This window comes from Pelodiscus sinensis, chromosome 3 (assembly GCF_052426305.1).
Source record: "Pelodiscus sinensis isolate ZL-2025 chromosome 3, ASM5242630v1, whole genome shotgun sequence".
In the NCBI taxonomy this organism is placed as follows: Eukaryota; Metazoa; Chordata; order Testudines; family Trionychidae; genus Pelodiscus; species Pelodiscus sinensis.
The window spans coordinates 139,587,992-139,610,567 of NC_143054.1; the positions used below are offsets into that span (position 1 = coordinate 139,587,992).

The window sequence follows — 22,576 nt, forward strand, 5'->3', positions numbered from 1 at the left end:
GCCTTCTCTTCTCCAAGCCGCCGCGGCTCTCGCGAGAGGCGGCCGGGCGCTGCGCAGACGCCGCGATGGGGCTGCAGGGGGTGCGGGCGGTGTTCTTCGACTTGGACAACACGCTGGTCGACACGGCGGCCGCGGGCCGGCGCGCCATAGCGGAGGTACCGGCCCGGCCCGCCAGGGGGACACCCTCCCCCCCCCCGGCTGCAGGAGGGGCTGTGCTGGGCTCGCTACCAACCCCCCTCCGGCCCAGGGATGCTACCCTGGAGCCGCGTCCTGCCCTTCCTAGCGCCCCGCCCCCCCCATTGGTCCCTCCGCCCTGGGGCCGCTGTGGGGCACTGGCGTGTGCCCCGCCCAGGGAGCCCGCTCGTGCCGCCTGACTCCCCTGCCGTGGGCGCCGTCCTGGCTGCGCAGGGGTTACGGGGGGATGGGTCTGTGCACAGCCCGAGTGGGCTGCCTGGCCTGGGTCCCAGCGCGCGTGGCTCAGTGGCACAGCTGGAGGGAGCAGGCCGGGTAGTGGCCCCGTGCTGCTGAGCTGGCGCGGGAGGGTCAGTGTCTGGAGCTGTGGGTACGCTCAAGCAAGGGGGAAGAGGTTGGTGCGGGTATTCAGCATTGTGCTGCTCAGGGTTACTTCTGGCGAGGAGCAGTTTATACACTGTTCATTGCTTAGGGTTTCCAGTAGTGCTCATGGCTAAAATAGCTGCTGTCGTGCTTAAGTCATTGTAAATAAAGGCTGCATAATCAGGCTGGGTGTTAATATGTGATTTTTTTTTTTGTAGCAGAAATTACACTTATCACTTATTGATAGAAATATTAACTGGTTTCTCCCAAGATATGTAACAACTTAGATTGTGGGTCTGCAAGTCACATCCTCATAAATTCAGCCCAGAATACGCTAGCTCCACTAGGAGCATGGAGGATTAACATCCCACCAAAGTTTCCTTTATGTGGTCACTTCGTGTGCATGCTTCACTTTTAAAAAGGGTGAAATAATTCACTCTATTTTGCTCCCTCTCAACTATCCTTTGGTGTTGGAGGGAAGCCAAAGCACAGTGCGTTCTGTAGGCTCTTTGTGATGCAGCGTAGCTATGATAATGGGTTATTTTTCAAAAGAATTCTGTGTTAAGTGCCACTTCAAACTACGGGCCAGATTTTGTTATCCTTACTCATATTGAATGATACATTACTCGAGGAGTATCCCATTGTATTTCAGTGGGACTCCTGGCAGAAGATAAGGAACAACTAGTCAACAAGCAAATGCTTATCGGATAGTCGACACGCTAGTGGACTAGTTGCTCCCCTCCTTGCTGCCTCTACCAGAAAGAGGCAGCGGGGGAGGGGAGTTAAGGAGGAGGTACTTCAAAGTGGCAGCTCCACATGGAACCCGGGGCCAGCTGGGGACTCCTCGCTGACCCCGGGCTCCACGCAACACTGCCACTTTGAAATGCAAGGAGCATGAGGCCGGCAGGGGACTGTTTGAGTCCCCCGCTAGCTTCCATGTTCCCCACAGCGCTTTTGCCTTTGAAGTGTAGTAACATCCCTGGCTGTTGCTACTTTTCAAAGACAAGAAATGCCCTTATCAACTAATTGAATGGTCGATGCAAATTGCACTGACTATTCGATTAGCTGGTTAATTGAACTTTTACATTCCTTGTGTAAGAAAGTACTATTCCATGTAAGGCGAGGTGGCATATTCTGGCCCTTAGTGTGTAATGCTGGATTGTAACCTTCCATTTCCCTTTGTTAAAGGTAATAAATGCCTTGCAATCAAAACATCAGTGTGATGAAGGAGAAGCTCACATGATTTGTGATAAGGTCAAAGAAAAACTCCTCAAAGAATGTCATGATCCAGCTAAGGTGTGCATTACTGATTTAAGGATCTCACATTGGGAAGAAGCAATACAAGAAACAAAGGGTGGTGAGGCTAATCGAAATCTGGCTGCAGAATGTTATTTCCTGTGGAAAACTACACGCTTACAGCATCTAACCCTGACAGAGGATATAAGAAAGATGCTTACTGAACTTCGAAAAATGGTCCGCTTGCTTTTATTAACTAATGGAGACAGACAAACTCAGAGGGAGAAGATTGAAGCATGTGGCTGTCAACCATACTTTGATGCTATTGTTGTGGGAGGAGAACAGAAAGAAGAAAAACCAGCACCATCTATATTTCATCATTGTTGTAAGCTACTAGAGGTACAGCCTTGGGACTGTGTGATGGTTGGTGACTCACTAGACACAGATATTCAAGGAGGCCTGAATGCTGGTTTGAAAGCAACTGTCTGGATAAATAAAACAATGACAATGCCAATAAACACTTCCCCAACACCTGATTATATAATTTCTTCTGTTCTTGATCTTCCAGCACTCTTACAGAATATGGACCACAAAACGAATGCTAACTTAGAAACTGACAAGATGATTCGTTTTAATGATGGACACCATAGTGCCAGTATAGAATCCAAGAAATGCTAAGTCTGTAGCCTGCGAATGCTTTTGTTGAAGGTTTGGAACTAAAATCTTACACGTGAATATATTTACTCAAATGGTGGATGTGGGAGTAAGAGTATATTTATGAGTGCAGTTGAATAGAAAAGTATTGAATCTTGTTATTGATTGACATTTTTTGAAAATAAATTATGCATAAGTTATCTTCTATTTATGCTCTGCATCTGGAAATAACTATGATAGACTTTTTTAGCATTGGTCTGACAACCATGCTTATCAGCCTTTTGCTCTAACAAAGAAAAAGGAAAAATATAGTGTTAAGATTTTCATTTTGGTTCGCTGACTTGTAAGTTATTGAAATTCCTGCTAAAAAGATTGTTTGCAGTATGTAGAAGGTGGAAGAGAGAACGTGGTAGAACTCTAGGCTATGTCTACACTGCAGATTTCTTGCGCAAAAACTTTTTGCACAAGAGTTCTTGCACAAGAGCACATCCACACAGCCATGTGCTTTTGCGCAAGAGCATCCATGGCAGCGTGGACGCTTTCTTGTGCAAGAAAGCTCTGATGGCCATTTTAGCCATAGGGGTTTCTTGTGCAAGAAACCCCTGTTGCTGTCCATACTAGCCTTTTTGCGCAAGAGGTCTTGCGCAAAAAGACTTATTTCTCGTGGGGAGAGGAATAACTCTTGCACAAAAAGCCCTCTTTTCTGACAATCTACTGTACATTTTCTTGTGCAAGAATGGACTTGTTGTGCGGATGCTCTGCAAGATTTTGTGCAAGAACGGCTGTTTTTGCACAACAAGCCTGCAGTGTAGACATAGCCTTAGGTTCTTTACAATCTAATCTGTAGATTTCCTAATACCAATTGAAGTGAATTTCCCCATTTTAAAAAGTGATATGATCTCTAGTACATAAAGCAGCCCACTCTAAATTTTTTGGGTAAACATTGATATTGTAAGTTTGGAAGCTAGTGATTATCTTCCCAAATTTTGCAGTGACTTATTTAATAAGACCCAAATCCCTGTCAGAAAAATAAATGTATGTGCACCTGAAAGCTTGCATATATACAGGGGGGCATTTATCAGTGGGACTTCATGTATAGGATTTTGTTTTAATCATATGTATCTGCACTAAAATAGTATTTTTAATGCAGATTGTGATTTTCTGCACTATAATGTGAGTTTTAGACATTTGCAATGGTCTTCACTCAGTTTTGTCTAATATTCTTAAAGCTTATAAAACCAAAGAACAATTGCGTTAATGAATTTTGATCAAACATTTTGTAAACTTTGGTCTTGCAGTTGGCTCAGGAACGTTGCAATGGTTTACCCATTTGGAGCCAGTAAAAGATTGGAGCCTTTTTGTCTACTAATTGTTGCTGTAGGACCGTTCCAAATTCTAGCTTCTACATGTATTTCATCTGTACTTACTTTTAACAGTTTACAATTTTTCCAAGTGTTTTACATGACTTTTCAAACAACTTGAATTCAGGTATAGAATGTAATACTGGATAAACAGCTTTGTGTACAGTATTGACATTGGATTTAGAAAATGACCCTGTTTATGCCAATATTATAATACTACTCTTCACAAAATTATTTGTTTGATTTTCTTTTGTGACATTTATTTTCCCTCCTTACAAAATGCTTTTTTCAATAATGTAACTTTTTGCATACAAAAATAAGAACTTTTGATAACATCAAGCTTTAATTTTAATATTTTAAAAATTGGGGAAAAGGCAAAATGCCTATCATGTGATGGATCACAAATTTCATGTTTTAAAATACTGCTCATAACCGTTGATAGTTATATTTTTGGACATGGTTGTGAGTTAGGAAAGAAAATCTCAGACTTGGAGAGTCATAAACACCATAAAGAATCAAACTTAGAAGGCTGGAAGGACATGTCTAGATGATAAAGCTACATCAGTTTAACCTAAGATGTGAATTTAAACCTATTTTAAACTGATGTAGTGCCCTGCATAGAGACTTATTTTGGTTTAAATGGCCATTAAATCACAATGTCATCCGTAAGTAGAAATAAGAGTGTCTGAAGGGTATTGCATTTTAAATTGATTTTTAAAAAGTTAAACCAGTTCAACTTCATGTAGACAAGCACTAGGGGATGCCCTCAAGGAGTAAACTGCCAGTCATACAGAACAATCAGTTAAAGAAAAGCAGACACCACCTACGCCAAAGGGGGGGAACCTGAGGCTCAGGGGTCAGAGACAGTCCCTAGCTTGCCTGGATCCAGTCCCTGAGGCTCAGGGCTCCCCTTCCCCAGCATTGGGGAGCTTGCATTGGTGCTCCAGCCCCTCACCGCAGGGCTCGAGCACACAACATTTAGCCTGGGCCCCCTAGGCTCTGGTGTGTGAGGGAAATGTGGGGAGTGTCTTTCTGCTTCTCAGTCAGGGACCATTTCAGAGTTTTTTAACTTCTCACTTGTGTGTGGTCCCCGACTGATTGTGGGTCAGCAGCCCCGACCCCCAAAGAAGTTCCCCACCCCTGACCTAAGCTTTTAACATAGTTATGGGGGAAAATTAAGGAAGGAAGGCTAGTCCAAAAATAAGGCTTATGTGAAACAAACAAATGTATACAAAAGGTTAGATGGTGTCACTAAGTATACAAATACTTGGTTCTGTAAATTTTAATTAAAAAAAAAAAAAACTACCACAACCTCCCAAGATTTGTAACACTAAAAAAACTATTGTTTCTTCAGCACAATGGAATCCCAGTCTTTTAAAGGCATCTTCATGTAATAAAATATCATCCATAATTTTGGGATGAGACTTTTGGCTGCATATATCTGTCAGTCAGACAGGACTCACAGATTTGTCAGACCGCTCTGTTTATTAGCAAAGCCGCTCTGCTAAATGCACCCAGAAAATGTGTGCGCCATACAAGGTTCAACCTCCTTGATTTATACAGTCAAAAGAAAGCTAAAATTAACAGGATTAAAAGAGGGGCAAAACTTCACATGATTAATCTGAGGCTAGTCAAGTATCTTCATTTCCACATCAAGCACACAGCAATCTCCTGTCCATATCACCTTGTTTATCTCAATTGCTTTCTCCCTAACACCTAATGTTCCTTTTCCTATTAACTCAGGCCCACCTGGCTAGCACTCTGATCTGCATACCTACAAACAACTTTAACATACTTTTCTTCTTCCTGTTCAGAGACAAACAGTATTCCTTCAACTTATTCAATTATTACAGCATAATTCATCTTTCTTTTACAGTATAATTCTTTCTACTTTCACATATCCATGGAGCCATAACATCAGATCCTCAACTGCTGTAAACCCCCTTAGCTCCATAGACTTCACGATAACTATTTATATAAGTTGAAGATATGTCTAATGCTTTCTCCTTGCCAATAATGCACAAATAATAATTCTGCCTCTGGCTGCTGAGTCCACCTACCTATTTATTATTTGGAAGGTTTCTCTTGTAGAGAGGAATATTGTTGTTTCTGTTTTGCACATGGGCAGATTCCTAAATCTGTCAGTAAAACAAGAAAGCACTGTAACTGCATACTCAGCTACATATGGGGCCATGCAAGTAACTCCATCTGAAGTCAATGAGACTTGCATATATTCTGCAGGCATAGACTCTGACTCACTGTCTGTATATTTCTGTCTATTCTCAAGAGAATGATATAGGACTAGAATTGTGGTTGTCCAGGAGTTGATTGTACCTACATGCACTGTCTGTGTTTATGAAATTAAGGTTAACTTTGGTTTTGAAGTTCGTTATATTGCAAAATTAGCTTAAGGCTTTTACCCCAAAATGTAAAGATAAATTGTCATATAAGAATCAACTGCAAACCATCAGAAGTAACACTAGCAGAAATACAATATCCATATAGTAAATAGTGTTTTTTCCTGCTTTCGTGAACAGCTTTTATTTTTCCTACCAAACCTTGTAATGGATTGTCCCCATTATGATTCACTTTCTAGATTTCACTGTGTACATACAAGGGACATAATGCAGGCTTGATGTCAGCTGTGTCTAAAGCAAAACTGCAGTTCAGTGCCTATGTTGTTAGGAACCCAGACATACAGCATTGTACATTGTGCTTGCTGTATAATATAGTATGGATACTTATTCCAGTGGAATTGTATGGGAAACTTCTTAATGTCCACATGAACACAGCTCAAGGACTCAAAGCAGTATACACAATTGTTTAGACATTTAATTTTCTGGCATTTCCATAGCTTATAAAATGCTCTGTGATGTTGACATTGCATATTTTTGCAGCATGTAAAATCTTCACAGGTTGTAGGGAGAAGGACTAGGATTTATCAGGACAGCTGCAGTGAAGAAGTTAATAGGTTTCGTTTTCCAAACTATTGATGGCCTTCGTTGTGTTTTGTTTGATACTTAAATGAGAAGGATTCTGAACATCCTAAGTCCTTTTTTCCTTTCAGTACAAAAATACATCAGTAATAGAATTTACTTTTCTTTCTAAGACATTTGAAAGGTACCTAGCATCTTGATACACTAGGCCTGGTCTACACTAGGACCTTAGTCCGAAATTAGCCCCTCAAGATCAAATTTGTAAGTGATACATCCACACTACCAAGCTCATTATTTAGAATGAGGGGCTATGGAATTTAAACTCTACTCCAGCTTTTCCTGAACTTGTAAGTTCAAAATAATGTTAGTGTGGATGCTCTGGTTTCGCTAATTCCAACTAATTGGCCTCTAGGAGGTCTCCCGCTACTCCCCAGAGTGCTTCCTGGAGCTCGGAGTCCAAGGTAGTGCATCCACATTAATGGAACCTGCCTTGGATTACATTCTGTTCTTCCCTGTAGTGAGGACATGGAACTTTGAATTTGTAAAATTGGGTGCCCAGAAATTGAACTTAGTAAATTTTAAATAATTTCCCAGTGTAGACATGGCCTTAGACACATTGATTTCTGTATGAGTTTGCAAGACTTACCATGTGCCCATACATGTTTTCCTATACTTTAGTCATAAATTCATCATTTCTAATGTTATACTCTTTTTGGTAACTAGACACAAAATAAGTACCCAATCTTAGAAATACGTTTGTTGCAACAACAGATCTGTCAAAATAACAACAGAGTCATGGTTTTCTGAATGTCTAGACTGTTCCATCAGGTTGTTTACTTACATTCTCCCCACAATGTTTCTTGTTTCTATAGGGCCTGCATGTGATCTTTTTTCTGTATTTACAGCATGATTGTGAGGCAACAGATGTATTGGGAATCTGAAAAAACTTTTTTTTAAATAAATCATTTCTAACCTTTCTGTTATAATTCTTATGCTTTTCAAATTTTGTAAGCTTTGGTAGTATTTAGGCTGACTGTATCTCTGTAACAATTTCTTTCTCCAAATTAATAGTGAACAAAAGCAATTTAATTCATTTTTAATGTGTGATTAGCAGCATTAACTGTAAAATTGTATGATATGGTTGTCCGCAAGAAATAGCGAGTAGGTCCCATTCTCTATTCCTTTACTCCAAGACTCCTTGGACAACAGTGGACTTGCGCTGGTATACAATGGGTACAGCACTATCCTGTTTAGGCATTTTTAAATGGGCCAGATTTTCAAAAAAGTAGATCAACACAGTTGCATGCATTCATTTGCCTGATCTTCATTTACTAGCCAATTAGCCCATCATAAGACAGGATGTTCAGGTCTCTCCTCCATGTCGGTATTCTCTCCTGAGCCTCCGGTCTCTCTCTCTCGTCTTCTTACTGCCTCCCCCTCTCCCCCCCCCTCAGCTCTCCTCTGCCTCCTGCCTCTCTCTCTCTCTCTTTCACTTCTCCTGCCTCTCACTCGGGGGACCGCGGAGCCCAACTGGCTGTTTGGGCTTCGCACTCCCCGTCCTGCATGGGGGGTGTGGAGCCCAAACAGTCGCTTGCGCCGCTTGCTCCCACGCAGCAGCCTGGCTGAGCAGCGCAGAAGTCAGCCGAGCGCCACAGCAGGAGGTGAAGGGGGGGGCGGGACGGTGACGTTCACGGCTAGGGGGGCGAGGCCTGGAGCCGCTGTCATGCCGAAAGTAACCGCTCCTCCCCTCTTCGCCTCCCACTGTGGCACTCGGCTGACTTCTGCACCACTCAGCCGGGCCGCCGCGGGGGAGCAAGCGGCTCAAGAGGCCGTTTGGGCCGCGCACTTCCCATGCAGCACGGGCCGCCCAGAGGGAACAGCCAGCATTTCAGCAACAGCACTGCCCAGAGGGAACAGCCAGCATTTTGGCGTTAGACTCAGACACTGGGCTACTATATCTTCATTTACGTGTACAAATCATTAGAGCCACATCCTCAACTCTTCATAGTGATCTGTGCCACACTAGTGGCAAAATGGATATTTAAAGCTACTTTAAGCAGCTAGCTGAAGATTCCAGAAAGGGATCTGTACAGTGCACTCTCTCATCCGTGGTCAACAAACCAGACACTAGTGGATTATTCAAGCCAGTACAACTTAGAGTAGCCCATAGTTTAGGAAGTGGTCAACCCAAGAGTAAGAAAAAAAAAAGAAGGCTGAATAAAAGGAGAAATGTCCAGCTTTTGGAATAGCTTCCCAAGGTATGTTATGGAAGCCACTGTCATTTGGGACTTTTAACACTAGGCCAGTGAAAGTACTGGATAGACAATGGACTAAGAAGAAGTTTTACATTTGTGGGGAGATGGGCTGAATGATATAATAACTCCTTTCCATTTATATGATTCTGTCCCAAACATATCTAGTCAGACATGGTTATGTTATTCTCAGGCTCAAATCAGATGGTCTCAGATATCTCACAGTCTATTTGCATGCAAAAATAGCAGATTTACATATCTATTCATGCTAACTATTTGCACCATTTCTCACCTAATTTTATGAAAACCATTCCAATGTTCAGACTGCAGTAATCTGAAAAAAGACCACAAAGAATATGTTTATATTCTGTCTGACAGTTACTGCTTGCTAAATATTGTTGTGTTCAGCATCAGCCTAGAACCTTAAACATAACACACACACTCTATTTTTTTAAATATGGATCATAGTTTTGGAAATATATGATGTAGTCTTTGTAAGTTTTCATCAAAAGGGAATATTTCTAAATTTAAGAAGTTTGTCATAAGTAAGTCTGATGGTAAATAGGATCTGACTACCTTTTTAAATATAGTTGTTGATGAAGTTGTGCTAGTGAAACTGATTTATCGGGTGTAATCATTGGATTTACTTAAGAAACAAGTACATTGATTTTCTATCTGGTTAGTTTGGCAGAAATACTTATTTGATCTATGAAATGCTGCTTTTTTATGTTTATGAAATAGTACAGCCACATTTTACTTCTGTAACCTAAATTTATGGACTACATTTATATACCTGTACTCACCCATGTCCTATGTGTATATATTCGGACAGATGTTCATTTAACTTGCTTTTAAAAATTTCCAATGATAGCGTTTCCACAGCCTCCCAAAGCAATTTATTCCAGTTCTTAACCATGCTGGTGTTAGGAAGTTTTTCTCTATTGTCCAACCTAAGCCATCTTTGCTGCAATTTAAGCCCATAAGCTTCTTGTTCTCCTTAACCTCTGAGGACAGGGCAATTTTTCTCCCTCCTCCTTTTATGTGCTTGAAAGTTATATCCCCTCTGTCTTTTCTTCTATAGCCTAAGCAGACCCATTTTTTCAATCTTCTCTCAAGTCATATTTTCTAGACCTTTAATGATTTTTGTTGCTTTCCTTTGGACTTCAGTTTGTCCACGTATTTCCTGACATACAATACCCAGGCCTTGATATAATACTGCAGTTCAGGCCTAATCAATTCAGAGTAGAGCAGAAAAATTAATTCTTCGGTCTTGCTTACAACATTCCTGCTAATACAGCACCAGAATAATATTTTCTTTTTTAACAATAGTGTTTTACTTTTCACTCATATTTATTTTGTGATCCACTGTGAACTCCATATCTCTCTGTAGTACTATTTCCCTAGCTGTGGTGGGCAATAATTTTTGAATTGAGGCCACTTCAAAAATTTTCAAAATGATCATGAGCAGCCCCAGAATGGGTGGGGCCTTTAAATAGAAATATGTGAAAGGGCTTACGCCTCCCCTGCGGCTCCCATACAACCCTGGCCAGGAGCTGAGAGCCCTTTCAACTGCTTCTATTAAAGGACTTGTGCCTAATGGGAGGCTGCTACGTGTTGCCTGGCAGCCTACCAGCAGGTTCAAACCCTTTAAATAGAAGCAAGTCAAAGGTCTTGTGCCTCCCCAGCAGCTCCCCGGCAACACACTAGAGGCGGGGCCAGGAAGTGGGAGCCCTTTCACTTGCTTCTATTTGAAGAGCTCGCACCTTCCCTGTGGTTGCTAACATGTTGCGGGACAGCCACAGAGAAGGCGAGAGCCCTTTAAATAGAAGCAATTGAAAGGGCTTGCGTGTTCCTGGTTCCTAGGCAATGTGTTCGGGGTGGGGCCAGAAACTGCTGTGCAGGCAGGATCAAAGAGTTAGGCAGGCCAGATCCAGCTCGCTGACAGGCTCTTGCCCTGCCCTGTTCTAGGCAGTCATTTTCCATACTGTATATGTGCAACTGATTGATCCTGCGTAAGTGGATTCTTTGCATTTGTCATTAAATTTCATCCTGTTTTCTTCAGATCATTTCTCCAGTTTGTCCACATAATTTTGAACTTTAATCCTGTCGTCCAAAGCACTTGCCATCCCTCCCAGCATGGCATTATCCACAAGCTTTATAAATGTATTCTCAAGTCTATGCCATTATCTAAATCATTTATGTTGAAGATCTTGAACAGAACCAGAACAGGTCCCCACTCAATGTGCCATTTCCTCTTCACTGTGAACGGTTTTCCAACCAGTTATGATACACCATACAGCTCCATCAAGGGGGAGGGGTGTAAAAATAAAGTTAGTTTACACTGATTCATGCTCTATAAAAGGGTTTAAACCAAGAGCATGTTTTTCGAAAAGATATGCTATTGTTCAAAGAGAGGTTATGGATTTGATGCAGAAATGGTTGGATGAGTTCTACAGTGTATGCTATACAACAGCGGTGCACAAACTTTTTTCATTCGCGGCTCCTGCACTGCGGGGGGCCGCCAACAGCCAGGCCCAGCCCACGGGATCAAAGCTCCACACTGCACAGCTGCCAGTGGCCAGGCCCAGCCCCTGGCAGGCCAGACCAAAGCACCACAATCCCCCAGGAAGACAGCCGCGACCCCCAAGGGGGTCGCAACCCACTGGTTGTGCACCACTGCTATACAAGATGCCCTATTACATGATTGTCATGCTCCCTTCTAGCCTTAAAATCTATGTCTGTATACTGACTTTACAGAGAATGGAATTTAGGATCCAATACAGATATTCTTTCTCTAGTCTAGTTAGAGTATAAAATTTATACCAAAGGACACCTTTTAAAGATAGCTTGATTTGCTGAAGTACTGAGCATTTACAAACACTAGTGACTTCAATGGCAACTGTGAATGTTCAGAACCTCCAAAAACTGTCCACCTTCATAAAATATGGATTGTGGAAATTCACTTTAAGGAATTCAAATTTTACTGCATTTTTCCTAATATACAGCAGGGGGCAGATTAGGATTATTTTTTTGTTTAATGTACAGGGGGCAAACATTTTTCTAGTCTTCTCTTGGCTATGGAGGCTACTTTTATGAAGTGAGTACTTAGTACAAATGAATTTACGGTGTGGTTTTTATATTTAAATGTAGGCACTTATTTCCTGGTGATTCCTCTAAAATGATGGGATTACAATGCAGTGTTTCAGTTTCTGTATAAAGTCTTTGAAGGAAGGAAATTTCATAATAGCACAATGTATGTAAATTAGGCTTATAAATATGTATGCCATTTCTTTGATTTACAACTAAAATTAAATGGGGAAATTTGCATTGGGTTCTTGGAGGGAGGTGGATTGGTAGACAAAATATATTACATAACTGTTTTATTTCAAGAGTCTTCTACAATTATCTTGATACTATTTTTGCTAAGGATGCCAAAATCTTAAAATGAGCTGTTTATTTATATTGCAATAACATGTAACCATGCTATTCTAAATCACGGAACCAAATTCCATTGTTCTAGGTCAGTGGTCTTCAACCTTTTTAACTACAAAATCGCTTTTTCAATTTAAGTGCAATGTAAGATCTACCTCAAACCTAAATACCCTTGCCCTGCTTCCTTCCCACCCCTTCTTTGAGGCCCTGCCCCTGCTCCCCCTCTTCTCCGAGGCCTCACCCTGCCTCACCCTGCTCATCCTCCTTCCTCCCCTATCCTCACTTTCACCAGGCTGAGGTAGGGTGTTGGAGTGCAGGCTCTGGTCTTGGGCCAAGGAGTTTGGAGTGTGGGAGAGGCTCTGGGCTTAGCCCAGAGTGGGAGACTGGGGTCCAGGAGGGTTTTCAGGGGGCAAGCTCTAGGAAGGAGTTTGGGTGCAGGAGAACTCACATCTGGGCAGGAGGTGGTTCAGGGCCGGGATTGGTTCAGGAAGCAGGCTCTGGCAGGGCACCATTTAACAGACAATTTCCAGGTGGTGGAGCAGTGGAGTTAAGGCAGGCTTACTCTTCCCCTTCATCTACAGGCAATGAGCCTACAGCTTCTACTGGCCATGGTTCCCTGTTATTTATCAATGAGAGCTGCAGGTCTGTTATCTGCAGGCAAGAATAGCATGTGGAGACCCCCTGCTCTAACTTTCCCAGGGGCTGCAAAGACATGTCCAGGAGCAGCAATTACCACAGGGATAATTACTTCAGCCACGACAGGTTAGGCATTTTAGAATTCACTACTCAAAGGATTAAATATAAGCGTACGAGAGAAATGAAAATTATGAAATGCATAGACCAGTCAAAAACCAAACACAACCCACTTTGCAAGTAGTAAAAGTAGTAACAACAACCCCCTACCCCACATACGTGTTGGGTCGGAAGATGAGAGTGAAGGACAGTTGGTGATTGGGGTTGACAGACACACACTGTGTGAGAGTGACAGATTTGCATTGCTCCCTCCACCTCCTTCTCTCTGTGTGGATGTGTTCCAGGGCAACCGGGGGCCCACATCCCCCCCCAGCTTGCCCTTGTCCTGGGCAAGTCTTTACGTACAAAGTTCACGTCATTTACCAAAGTCTACAAACACCATGTTTAACCCATGTCACAATTTGTCCCGTACCCGTCTCTCCCGAGTGATTAGCCCTTCTCGCCGTCTAAGTGGCCAAATAGCGCCGCGAGGGGGGGAGGGAGACCCGGGCCTGCCCTCACAACTGGGTCCCGATCCAGGGCCCTAAGGGGTAGGGAAGCACTCCTGCTTGCTCCCCTTATGGTTGGCGGGGCAGCTGCCCATAACACGCCGACCCACGGGTGGTCTGCCCACCCTGCCCTGGGTCACTTCCTACCTGCCTTTAGTTCTCCTGGGTTAAAGGTGGGGGGAAAGAGGGGCCTTCCCCATTTCCCCTCAGTCGTTCTCCACCCTCTGCTCCAGCTTGCCGCCCAGAGCTGCCAGTGCCCTCTCCCCTCTTCCCAGCTGTCACCTCCATTTTAAACTGGGTGCCGCAACGCCACATAACGTGACATGACCGGCCTGCCCGGCATTGCAGCTCAGCCCCACCCCTCACATTGTGCCTGCCCCGGCCAGCAGGTCGCGCCACGTGACGTCAGGTCCCGGTGCCAATGTGCGTTCTGCCAGGACTGCTCTAGTGGTGGCTGTGCCGCTAGCCTGCAGTCCACCCTCACCCCCTCTCTCTGCGGTGCAGGCAGAGCCATGGGAGTGTGGAGCCCTGGGGCTCTGTCACAGGAGGTAAGGTACAGAAATGGAGGGAGGATGGACACCCTGACATCAGCATCCCCCCTTCTCCCTCCCACACCCTGCACAGCAAGCAGGAGGCTTCCAGGGGGACAACTCGAGGACAGGAGCAGCATGACTATGGGTGGAGGGGCAACTGAAGTGCCAGCACTTGATAACTTTCTGGCCAAACCAGTCAGGATCACCTGTCAGGCTCCAAGATCTACCGGTAGATCCCGATCTATTGTTTGGTGACCACTGTTCTAGGTGCTGTACAAATCATGAGCAAAGATATTCTTTCCCCAAAGACAGATGGCCCTAAAATCACTTATTTTTTTTATTATAGCAACAGCATATTTGTTTACAGAAAAGGAACCACACACCCCAATCTTTTATTCCATTGCCTTATTTTCAGCTGAAAAAAACCCACACTATAACAATCCCTACGCTAAGTGCTATTGGTTAGCCCAGTTGCAAATTAAAACACCCTGCTCTGGTCACATTGGCTGAGCTGTGACAGCTGTGTGTTACCAAACTGGCAACGCTCCATCCATTTCCTACTCCTCTCTACACCCCCTCCACCTATTTTGAGGGGAATAGTGAGGATGTGGTGCCACTTCAATCTACTCAGATGGACCTAAAGTAATCCATGCAGGACTATAAGGAGGATTACTTTTACTCCCTTTTATGCCCTGTGCAGGTATTTAGGGCAGGACTGTGGTTGGCCTAAGAAACAGAGCCAAAATATATAGGGATAAGACCTAACAGTTACTACTACATCGTACTCCCTTATACTTCATTAAGCTAAATGTTAAGACTGAGAAAGCAAATGCTCAAAAGCTTGGATCATCTGGGACAGAGCTGTAGGTCATTTTACAGCTTTTCGTGCTACCCTGGTTCAAGCTCTTCAAAGAGAGAGTTTCTCCCATCAACTTAGTTTAAGCCATGTTTGGCTGACACAGTCTGTCTACACTGGCACTTAGGTCAGTATTGCTTAAGAACTCGGAGGTGGTTATACCGATGTAATTCTTTGGCACACGCCATAGCTAACTGTGTAACACATGGAAAATTCAATCACTGCTGAATTTTTACTGGTGTTTGTGTCTTTCCAAGAATGTGGAGCTCAGAGAAACATTCAGTAAATGAAGTTTGATAGGAAACATTTGGAACTGGTTTTTATGAACGGTCAATGTTTCCTTGATCCATTGCGATTGCAAAAGATTGTGATGATTGGTTCTAAGTAGCTAAGAATTGGATAAATCCTAATTTTTTTTACCTCATCTTTTCCATCCTCCATCCAACCCACTTGTTTGTTTCATTCACCTGTTAGGTCTCATCTGTTAGATGGTGAGCTTTTGGGACAAAGACTTATTTACTGGATGTTTTTGTAGCACCTAGCCCAGTGACCTCAGCCTGGCTGCTCAGTAAGTATCATCACAATCTAAGTGAAGTGCTTAGCTTTGGTAAACAGTGTTCACAGTTTCTTCACTGGATGTTGCAAAGTGGGTCTACGTGCTGAAGTTGGCAAAGTTAGTAGGTTTTGTTGACTTATAGAAGCCCATATGGTACCGTTCCAACATTTACCGGTTATTCCAGGCAAAGCAGTAAATTCTGTTCTTATCTTCCAGTCTGTCTGGGTCAGATTCTGATCTTATTAACACTGTTGTGGCCCAGAAGCAACTCCATTAAAATAGCACAGCCATGAGACGAGTGTAAGTGAAAGGAGGATCAGGTCCTCTGCTTCTGAAGTACTTTCATCGCTTGTGCTTGACTAATATTTCTGTGTTGCCGGGGCTTATTGTAGTAAAAACCAGCCTGATGCCGCCTCTAACAGATCAAAGTCAGTGTCAAAACAAAACCTGGGTGATGCCCTTTGTAACAAATCAAAGTCAGTGGGAATTTCCTTTGAGCGAAAGCAGCTGTTACTTCTAAGAAACATAGATCATGCTCACCTGGAATTCCACTTGACAAGACTCTCAACTTCTGGCAGGCAGCAACTACTACATCAGAATGAAGCAATCTATAGCTCTGCAGAGGAAAACTATTATGTTCTTGAGTCTTCACTTAACACTAAGTTCCTTAATTTGGTATACTGCTTCTGACTGCACTTTTTCCATTATTGGGGGAGAAGACGAAGAATTCCTACACTGTTAAGACCTCAAAACTTCTCATCTTAGAACAAGCAACTACAAGTACAGGCAGTCCCCGTGTTACGTACAAGATAGGGACTGTAGGTTTGTTCTTAAGTTGAATTTGTATGTAAGTCGGAACTGGTACATATTGTAGGGGAAACTCTAGCCAAACATTTCTCCAGAGCTCAGTTTTATTCTCCCACACCTCACTTCCCTCAGTCCTTTATTCTCAATCTGAGGTGTCTGCTGAGAAAAGCCGCTCTGCGTCTCCCTGGTCTGCTGGGGGGGGGGGGAGGGGCGCTAGCTTCGCGTCTCCCTGGTCTGCTGGGGGGAAGCAGCTAGTGCGGGGTTGCCTCATCCTGTTTGTAAGTAGGGATCTGATGTAAGTCGGATCCATGTAACCTGGGGACTGCCTGTACATCTAGCAAAAAAACAACAACAAAACAAAAAAAACCCACAATAATCACCCTCAGGGCAGCAAAGTTTATGTAAGTATCATATTGGTTTTACTCTAGTACTTTACCTTTCATTTAGAAATGATTTCAGCATACTTCCACATCTTGTGCATTGAATCACTTAGGAAATAGACGTGTGGCCTTTCACATTTCAGAGACCATGCTTACAACCTCTGAACAGCCATTATTCTGATTATCTCCAAACTAAGTTCAGCAAAGTATTTAAGTATATTAAAATCCATATAAGGTGCTTAAGGACCTTGCTGAACTGGGGCCTTCCCTTATTGAAGCAGTATTTTCAAGAACAAAAAGAGCCACTACAGCAAGCCCCTATCTCATCTTCCAGTAGTTTTTGAAAGAAGTACCCTAAAATGGTGAGGTTGAGAGGGATAAACTTCACAGTTGATTAAACCTGGAGGTTAGTCATACAATGGGGTACAAAGTTGAGATTCCCTGTCAAAATGATTAACCTGGTTAGTTTCTTTTGTTTCTTTGCTGGCTGCTGTTCTTCCCTGTCTATCCCAAAGGTGGAGGCTGGTTACTGTAGCCAACTGCATTTTTAGAAACTGGTCAGCTGTGCTGACTAGACACTACCAAGTTCCCTTTAGACTGGATGTTGTGGTTGAATATGAGACACCTGGCAACCGGATCTTACATGTTTATGAATGCCTGACTTCCCCTGACATTTCTTTAGGAAAACACTTGTTTATGACTATGTGGTGTAACTATGTGATTGAATGCTAGGCAGATACTCCTAGTGCTGTGAATCAGGAGACACTGGCTGTTCCTATATAACAGGACTAGTTCTCAAGTGCTGCTAACTGATACTTTCATGCCTAATTCAGGAGACATAGAAGGTCTAAAAAGATGCATTCTGAAGCAGCCAACTAGCAGTATCTAGAAAATGGCACTAGAGAAAAGACATGGCTACTGTTTCCAAATGTTGAGAATTTACACAGATGTTTTTGTCGGTCACGGCTTATTGCAGGAATACAAGCTTGAAGTTCTCTGGCAAAAAGCTACTTTCTTGCAAGTATGCTAATTCTACAGCTTCATTGCCCATAGCATCTGCAAAGCTCTGTCGCTTCACTAGAAACTGCCCCCGCCCCCCATTGCATTCCTGAGAACAGAGTGATTCAGCAGTACTAGATTAAAATCTTTTTTCATATACATAAGTCAATTTCTTTAAATGTTGGGCTAAATAAACATTTGGATTTTTTTAAAGCCCCCACATCTACTTAAACTTAGAGAGATAACATATTCATTCTGAGACCTGTACAACTTCCAACAAGAATGTAATTATTTGGTTACAGTTTAAGGGTTATTGAGATGAAGTGCAACAGTACTAATCAGGAATGGGAGACTCCAGTAATACAAAGTAGCTTCCTAGAAAAAATCCATCACCCAAGTCTTCATTAAGAATAAAGATTCTAGCCTTATGGGAGCAAAGAAAAGTTCCAGATCTTCCAAACAGATACTGATCCCATGCTGTTTTCTCTAAGCCATATCTCTATTAAAAGTCATACCGCTATTGCTAATGAGTTCAAAACCTGATTTGATTACTGGTAAGTAGTGCTCATATGGACCCTGCTGCCATGCATGAAAAGTTCTCTAATATGCTTCAATCTACTCCCACTATTGATCAAAATGTGTTGTACTTAAAAAACTGCACAAGATCTTTTTCAAGGGGATAAGGCAAAATGCCACATTTATTGGTAATGTATATCAATACTGTATTACGTGCGTATGATATACTATACTCATGCACTCATACACACACTCTGTCTTTTTGAAAATTAAAAAATAAACTATTATAGTACTGCAGCACCATAGGGTACGTCTAGACTACATGCCTCTGTCGCCAGAGGCATGTAGATTAGGTTACCAGACATAGGAAAATGAAGCAGCAATTTAAATAATCGCCGCTTTATTTAAATTTACATGGCTGCCGCATTGAGCCGACAAACAGCTGATCAGCTGTTTGTCGGCTCAGCACGATAGTCTGGACGCGCGGGTGTCGACATCAAAGGTATTTGTCGACCACCCAGATATGCCTCCTGGGATGAGGTATACCTGGGTGGTCGACAAATACCTTTGATGTTGCCACCCACGCGTCCAGACTATCGCGCTGAGCCAACAAACAGCTGATCAGCTGTTTGTCGGCTCAACGCGGCAGCCATGTAAATTTAAATGAAGCGGCGATTATTTAAATCGCTGCTTCATTTTCCTATGTCTGGTAGCCTAATCTACATGCCTCTGGCGACAGAGGCATGTAGTCTAGACGTACCCCTAGAGTCTAACAAAAAATATAGATGGTGGTATGAGCTTTCATGGGCACAACCCACTTCTTCAGATGAATGGAGCTAAAAGCTGCAGGGTACAAATAAATAGCAGAGAAAGAGAAGGGGATGGGGTGGGAAAGAGAAGGGAAAATATTGTCAATTAGGCTACATCTACACTGCATCCCTCTTGCGCAAAAGCCTATGTAAATCAAGCGCATTTAGCGCATTGCCACACTTCATTTGCATAATTAATTAGGGGCAATTTTTGCACAAGAGGCTTTTGCGCAAAAAGGAGCTGTCTACACAGCTCCTTTTTGTGCAAAAACACCTTCTTGCGCAAGAGCCGTTCTTCTGCATTTTTTCAGGAAGAATAGCTCTTGTGCAAGAAGGGGTTCTTGCACAAAAAGGAGCTGTGTAGACAGGTCCTTTTTGCGCAAAAACCTCTTGTGCAAAAACAGCCTATAATTAATTATGCAAATGAAGTGCAGCAATATGCTAACCCACACTTCATTTGCATAGGCTTTTGTGCAAAAGAGATACAGTGTAGATGTAGCCTTGGAGTGTCCATGCTAAATGGGGCTAATAGAATGGGCTCTAAGTACCCAGTGCTTAGCTTTTCATGTCATTAGGGTGTGGATGTAGTGGCCTATCCAGTTTAGGTCTTTGTTCAGACCTCAATACCAGGTGTCAAACTTGCAAATGAAACCCATTTCTGCAGCTTCTCTCTCAAGCTGGTTTATGATAATATAGTCACTTTTAGATCCATTATTGAGTACCCAGGCAAGTTGAAATGTTCCCCAATAGGTTTCTGTGGGGGTTTTTGAATATCTGATTTGTATCTGTCAGGGCTGATGCCTTGTCTGGCACTCCAAGTGCAGAAGGTGGAGGCCCAGGAAGACCTTAAATACCTTGACCTTTAGGCTCTGCTTCCTTAAAAAACAAAAGAAAACAAAACAAAAAAACCCCACAACTCCCCAGAGTCACAGATACACTATCTCTGAGAGAAATACAAGCCTGCACCATCAAGTGATTTATCCCTAAAATCAGGAGGCAATACTTGAATTCTCCATCAGGGATACCCAAGCTCTTTTAACACAAGAAAGCTTGAAAAAACAAAGAGAAAAACAAGCTGCAGTCTCTGGTAGCTGATCTCTTAGTCTGAGGCATGTAGACAAACCTGCTGTTACCTTCTAGGACACAAGAATCAAATCATCACTTTAAAAAAGTGATTTTTATTACAAAACAAAAGATATACTTGATAAAGCATACTTGATTGCTAGGTGTTACAGAGCAACTAAGAAAAACAAATTAAAATACGGAGAAAATCTCTGGGAACAATTCTTACATGGTGAATGGGTGAGGTGTGGCATAGATTAACACAGAGTAGTTCAAACCAAACCACAAAATAAAGAAAAATACCCTGATCGCGACTAGATTCACTTTTTCCCTTTTATTTACTCATGATCCCTTCTTGGTTCAGTCCACTTCCATGCCCCAAATTCCTTGGAGGCATGGTAGTCCTGTCTGGGTTTAAATCAGTCTGCCTCTGACAACTCCTAGTTTGACTCTCCCACACAAAGAAAGCAAGCAAGTTATCATGGGGTATGTCTACACTACCCTCCTAATTCGAACTAGGAGGGTAATGTAGGCATACCGCACTTGCAAATGAAGCCCGGGATTTGAATTTCCCGGGCTTCATTTGCATAAGCCGGGCACCGCCATTTTTAAATCACGGTTAGTTCGAACCCCGTGCCGCGCGGCACGGAGTAGCTAGTTCGGATTAGGCTTCTAATCCGAACTATCTGTACTCCTCGTGGAATGAGGAGTACAGCTAGTTCGGATTAGGAAGCCTAATCCGAACTAGCTACTCCACGCGCGGCACGGGGTTCGAACTAACCGGGATTTAAAAATGGCGGCGCCCGGCTTATGCAAATGAAGCCCGGGAAATTCAAATCCCGGGCTTCATTTGCAAGTGTGGTATGCCTACATTACCCCGCTAGTTCCAACTAGCGGGGTAGTGTAGACATACCCTTACACAATTCAAATTCCAGTGCCAATTCCATTGGTTCTTCTGGCTTCCTACCAACAGCCTTGCTAGCTACATGAGTTTAACTCCTTAATCACTTGATACTGGCCAGCACTACTCCTATCCATCACAGTGTCCATTAATCCTATGTTGTAGGGACTGGCCACTTTGGCCAATAAACATGTCAGAGGGGCATTGCTGGCACTTGATGGAATAGAACACATTGGTGGATATGCTTTTATATGAGCTTCTGATGTGGTGGTTTATGTGGTTAGGTGCTCTGATGTCGTTTGTATAGATGTGTGGACAGAGCTGGCACCAGAGTTGATTGCAGGGGTGGGTTCTTGGGTATGATGGAGGTGTTCAACATGGTTGCTGGAAATACTTTGTTTGAGGTTGGGGGGTTGTCTGTAGGTGAGGATTGTCCTGTCCCCCAAGGCCTGTGAGAGTGAGGGATCATTTTCCAGGATAGGCTGTAGACTGTTGTTAATGCGCTGGAGGCGTTTAAATTGGGGGCTGTACTGATGACCAGTGGTGTTGTGTTGTTTTCTTCTTGAAGACACTGATGCCTGGGTACTTGGCTGGCTCTGCCAGTCTGGTTTTTCACTTCCCCAGGTGGGTATTCAAGTTTTAAGAACATTTGATATAGTTCTTGTAGGTGTTTGTCTCTGTCTGTGAGACTGGAGCAAATCTGGTTGTATCTTACAGACTGGCTGTAAACAGTTCATTTGGAAATGTGTCTTGGATGCAAGCTAGAGGCATGTAGGTAAGTGTTACAGTTGGTAGGTTTCCAGTATAAGGTGGCGGAAATGTGGCCGTAGTATAATTGTACTGTAGTGTCAAGGAAGTGGATCTCTTGTGTGGACTGGTCCAGGCTAAGGTTGATGATGGGGTAGAAATTGCTGAAATCCCTGTGAGATTCATCAAGGGTCTCCTTCCTGTGAGTCCATATGATGAAAATGTCATCAATAAAGTGTAAGTAGAGTAAGGGTGCTAGTAGGCAAGAGCTAAGAAAATGTTTTTCAAGGTCAGCCATAAAGATGTTGGCATATTGTGGGGCCATGTGGGTGCCCATAGCTGTCGTCTTGTTTTTTAGTTGCTAACTTGTTGCTCCCCTTAACTTCACTGGCTAGGTGAGTTATTTGGGGAGGGGAAGGAGCTGGGCTTCTGTCGGTCTGGACCAATGCTCCGATGTTGACAAGACAAGACCTGGGGTCCCATGCAAGACACGGCACATTTATAGGAACTTCCCTCTCATGCAAATCTATGTACTTTAGCCATGTCAGCTACTTCTTAATTAGATCTGTAGGATCTTCTTCTAGATGTTATCCCCAATGCCACCAGATTCATCTTCAAAAGAGGGTGCTTGCTTTTTGACTCCCAAGGCTGTCCATATGTCTGATCCTTTCTCACTGAGCCCCTTTGACAGTGTCTTGGTGTCCTTGGGTTTGTCTCCTATTCTTCCCCTTTTCAAGTGTTGC

General features: G+C 43.1%; 1 protein-coding gene across 1 annotated transcript; it reads left to right on the forward strand.

Annotated features, from left to right (window-relative positions):
• Nucleotides 1-8,185, forward strand: NANP (N-acetylneuraminic acid phosphatase). The gene is made up of 2 exons (XM_075924965.2): nucleotides 1-155; nucleotides 1,744-8,185. Exons 1-2 carry the CDS (start codon nucleotides 66-68, stop codon nucleotides 2,467-2,469), a joined length of 816 nt encoding a protein of 271 aa, XP_075781080.1. The 5' UTR covers nucleotides 1-65; the 3' UTR covers nucleotides 2,470-8,185.
• Nucleotides 8,186-22,576: the final 14,391 nt, after the last annotated feature.

Excerpts from the sequence above, each read along its gene's own strand:
- NANP (XM_075924965.2), top strand. The coding sequence starts at position 66 with ATGGGGCTGCAGGGGGTGCGGGCGGTGTTCTTCGACTTGGACAACACG. Across the intron at positions 156-1,743 it reads GCCGGCGCGCCATAGCGGAG|GTAATAAATGCCTTGCAATC; the intron begins GTACCGGCCCGG and ends CCTTTGTTAAAG.